The sequence below is a fragment of the Phocoena sinus genome, chromosome 6, assembly GCF_008692025.1.
Source record: "Phocoena sinus isolate mPhoSin1 chromosome 6, mPhoSin1.pri, whole genome shotgun sequence".
NCBI lineage: Eukaryota > Metazoa > Chordata > Mammalia > Artiodactyla > Phocoenidae > Phocoena > Phocoena sinus.
The window spans coordinates 11,768,164-11,771,997 of record NC_045768.1 but is presented as its reverse complement, the minus strand read 5'-3'; the positions used below and the strand labels follow the sequence as shown (position 1 = coordinate 11,771,997).

Here is a 3,834-nt window from a genome sequence, read left to right as displayed (position 1 = left end):
TGGAGAGACAGCAGTGCTCATGTGAACATGGAGCACTTGCCACCAGGCCCCAGCAAGCCAGGGAGACCAGGGGGTGGGCTCCGCTTCCCTGGGGCCACCTGGTACCTCTTGCCTTAGACTCTGCCCACTGGGTGGGCTACCCTATACCTGATGGGGCTCAGGGGTCCGCCCAGGGTGGGTGGATCTGGAATCTCTACTGAAACACCTGAGTGTCCTAGAGGTGCCCACATGGCCCAGACATGACACGGCTCCCCCTCTTCCAGAAGCCAGAGGACACTGCCGAGATTTAGACAGAAGACTTGCCCGAGGGGCTATGACTGACGGAGGAAGGGGCTGCGTGCTGGGCCAGCAGCTCTTCACACCCCACGTCAGAGCAAACCTGAGGGGGTGGTCTCCTAGCCCCTCAGATGCTGACCAGGCTCCCCGGGGTTACGAGGTCTCCAGGAACTCCCCTGCCCCGCCAGACACCCGAGACTGTATGTCTGACCATTCACAAATAGGAAATGAGAAATGAGGTCAAAATGCTCACAATTTCCTGCATGTCTCAGATGGTTGTTTTCTTAAATGGTTGGGCCACATTTTAACTTGGTTTATTGAAACTAGTCAATTTCAAGATTCATCAAATCAATAAAGTAAAAAGGAAAAGAAAGATAAAAGAAACAATAACAAAACGTTTCAGCTTAGCTTTGGGGATGCTGGCCTCCGGGGAAATAGGGAGGGGCGGCTCCAAGCCCTTCTCCTGCCTCCAGGCTGCAACAAGTGCAAGAGGCCAGGCCTGCCCACTCCCCAGGGGCCTGGAGAGGGGCTCGGTGCCCTCCTGCCCCAAGCTGCCAAGCAGCTGGGACTCCTGCACCTCTGTGGTGCTAATCCTGGTCTTCCAGTGGGAATGTGGGTGTCTGCTCCTCAGCTCTGCCCCCTTAGACCCACTCAGCAAGAGGCCGAGTCCCACTTGAGAGTAACTCAAGACCAGGAGAACCTGTGGGGACCAGAGGGAGAGTGCGGGGCGGCAGCCTGACCCCTCCTGGTGCTCTCAGATTTACCTGTTGCCGTTTTTGTCGTCTACAGATCAGAGTTGCTGGTGCTCTCGGGCCCCACGCAGGCCTGTCTGGGGCTTGCTTTGGCTACCGGGAGGGATTGCAAGGATGCCTCAGCCCCCAAATCCCTACCAAGCCAGAAAAACGAAGTTTGGGGGTTGGGGTGAAGACTCAGGAAAGAACGAGTGTGCATATTGCTAGAGAGGATTTGGAAATGCCTTGCCAGGTAGCTCCTCCAGCCTGGGACGGGGGTTCCTTACTGCAAACTCCAAACCATGTGCATCTCGTGCAGACGAGCTCATGCCGAGGGTACTGCCAACGCCTGCGCCCATCAAGGTGGGGTATGCAGGGCTGGGCTGCAGTTGGGGCAGGAGAACAGGGCTCAGGAGGACACATCCTGAGGCGGCGTGGGGCTCCTGGTGGGCAGTTTCCAGAGGGAAGCTAGGTAGGATGGGGTCTGGGGCAATCATCGGCCCAGATGACCTCTCTAGTGCAAAACCCAATCAGGGGTGCAGGGGACGGGTGGTGGCAGGGCGGGACAAGTGCCCAGGAGCTGGGTTGATTCCCAGGCTGGAACTGGTGCCATTCTCCAGAGATGGGCAGTGTGGAGAGGAGGAGGGGCAGCAGAGAGGGCTCCCAACCCTTCCCACCAGTAGAACCTGGACAGAAACAGAGCAGCAGGGGAAGCAGGGCCGGCCAGCCGCAGAGCTGCCGCGGTGGGCAGCCGGGCCTCAGCTCGCCCCCAGCACTCAGCGCCCGCTCACTCGAAGGTCTCCCACTGCTTCCTGAGCTGCTCCACTGAGCCAGGGGCTGGGGCCGGGCTCACATCTTGCTTGGTTTTCCGTAACAAATCCTCAAAGGGGTCTCTGGCCTCTCGTGGAGCAGATGGCTGCAGCGCTGGCTCCAGGCCCTGGGGGGCTCTGGGAGGAAGGAGTGGGGTGTCTCCAGGCCTTAGCGCCAGCCCTTGCTTGGCCTCGGCGGCCCTGGCACTTGAGCGGGCCAGGGGCAATGTTCGGATCCTTGAAGGGGCGACTGCTGGGGGACCCAGGGGCTGCAGGGAGTGGGCACCCATGGGCATCTGGCCAAAGAGGTTGGGCATGGAGAGGGCAGACAGGTTGGGCTGAGATCTCTGTGGGGCACAGAAGCCAGAACTGGACAGCAGGAGGCTGGGGGCAAAAGCAGGCCCCAGGGAAGCAGGAGGGGCCCCAAAAGGCCCAGCTGGTGTGGAGACCAGGGGCATGGCAGGCAGTGTCGCTGGCACAGATGGGACAAAGGGGTTGAGTGATGGCTGTGGAAATGGGGTGGGGGTCCCCATGGGGGGGAAGCTAAACTGGGGAGTAAATGGGGTGGCTACATTTGGGGCTGTAGGACCTGGTGGAAGGGTACTGCCTGACCAGGCTGTGCTAAGTGGGTCCAGGAGGGCCAGCAGAGCATCACTGCCTGTGCCCGCAGCCCCCGGGGCCAGGCTGAGTGGCTGGAGCAGTTCGGTGGGGTCTTGGGGGGCAGCGCTGGGGTGGAGCCCGGGGATCGCGGCTGAGCCCAGGGCAGCCCACCTTTCCCGCTCCGCCTGCAGCCGCTCTGAGGAGAAGTCGCCGAGGGCAGTGCCGGCAGCCTGGAGCTTGGCCGGGCGGGCAGTGGGGGGCGGGGGCACGATGCCCAGCTCCGGGGTCTTCCTGCCCTGGGGCCGGGGGATGGTGATGCTGCCCAGTGTGGGGGTGGGCACCTCCTCCTTGTCGGTGGGGTTCAGGATGCCGTCCCGGTTCTGGGGCCTGCTGGGCAGGGCCGGGGATTTCCCAAGCAGGGCCGAGGGCTTCTCGGGGGAGGTGGCAGGAGGCTTGCTGGGGACGGCCATGTCGTCCTGGCCCAGGCTCCAGAGCTTGCTGTGTGGGTGGGCGAGCTTCAAGGCTCCTGGCATTCCACGGCTCCTCTCACTCCTGCCTAGGTCCAGCCTCTGTTAGAGGGAATGAGGGAGGCAATGACCACAGGCTGACCTTAGACAGACTGGCAGGCAGCATGTGCCCCTCCCCCCCACCCTCCTGTGTGCCAGGTGGACAGACACTGGGACTGTGGTCCCGGGAGTGTGGCTGACTAGTCCCTGGGACCCAGAGCGGTTGGGGGCTCGGCCCAGGTCAGCGGCAGAAAGCAAGCCCAGGTCTGTCTGCACTCGAGGCCGGGATTCTCTCACTGGGTGGCACAAAGGGCCTCCAGAGAAAGCTCTGTCTTTTCAAACCAGTGCTGCCAAGTAATTTTAGGAAAAGGACTCCACCTACTGACCCTCTACTGGGGTGGCCCATTTTACTTTTCAAAGCGTGCGGGCACTTTCAACCACCCATTAGCCCAAGAGGGCAAGTGAGGCTTGGGGCCTGGGTGAAGGCACACTGGCTGGGAAGGAAATAGGAGGGCTGGGCTCAAGTCCCAGCTCTGCCACCTATAGGGCCCACGACCTGGGCGTCACATCCCTTCTCCTGGCCTGAGCTCCCTCGTGGTCAGCCTGGGAATAGCAATTTCCTGCAGAGGGGCAAGCGTGAATCATCAGATACGTGGGAGCTTTGTGAATTCCACACTGTGACCCAAGGACTGCAGAGTCAGCAGCCCCCAGTCACAAGTGAGGAAACCGAGGCACAGAGAGGAGGTGTGCCTGACTGAAAGTCACAAGGAAGGTCAGGGGTCACACGCTAATGTCCAGAGCCCAGGAACTTTGATTCACAGGCTCTCCAAGGAGCCTTGGTGGGGTTGGGATCATTAATCCCAGTTCCACCAGGGGTCATAGCCCTGCCCACCTCTGATGCATAAGCAGAAG

General features: G+C 61.1%; 1 protein-coding gene across 9 annotated transcripts in view; it reads right to left on the bottom strand.

The window, feature by feature from the left end:
• Nucleotides 1-1,763: 1,763 nt before the first annotated feature.
• Nucleotides 1,764-3,834, bottom strand: part of DENND1A (DENN domain containing 1A) — a 540,688-nt gene continuing 538,617 nt past the window's right edge. For 6 of the 9 annotated variants that reach the window (XM_032634249.1, XM_032634240.1, XM_032634243.1 and 3 more), the window contains one exon: nucleotides 1,764-2,985. In XM_032634249.1, the coding sequence (XP_032490140.1) occupies nucleotides 1,795-2,985 (1,191 nt within the window). In that variant the 3' untranslated portion in view covers nucleotides 1,764-1,794. The remainder of the gene's footprint in view (nucleotides 2,986-3,834) is intronic. The other 3 variants (XM_032634244.1, XM_032634242.1, XM_032634248.1) reach the window with 2 other exon arrangements.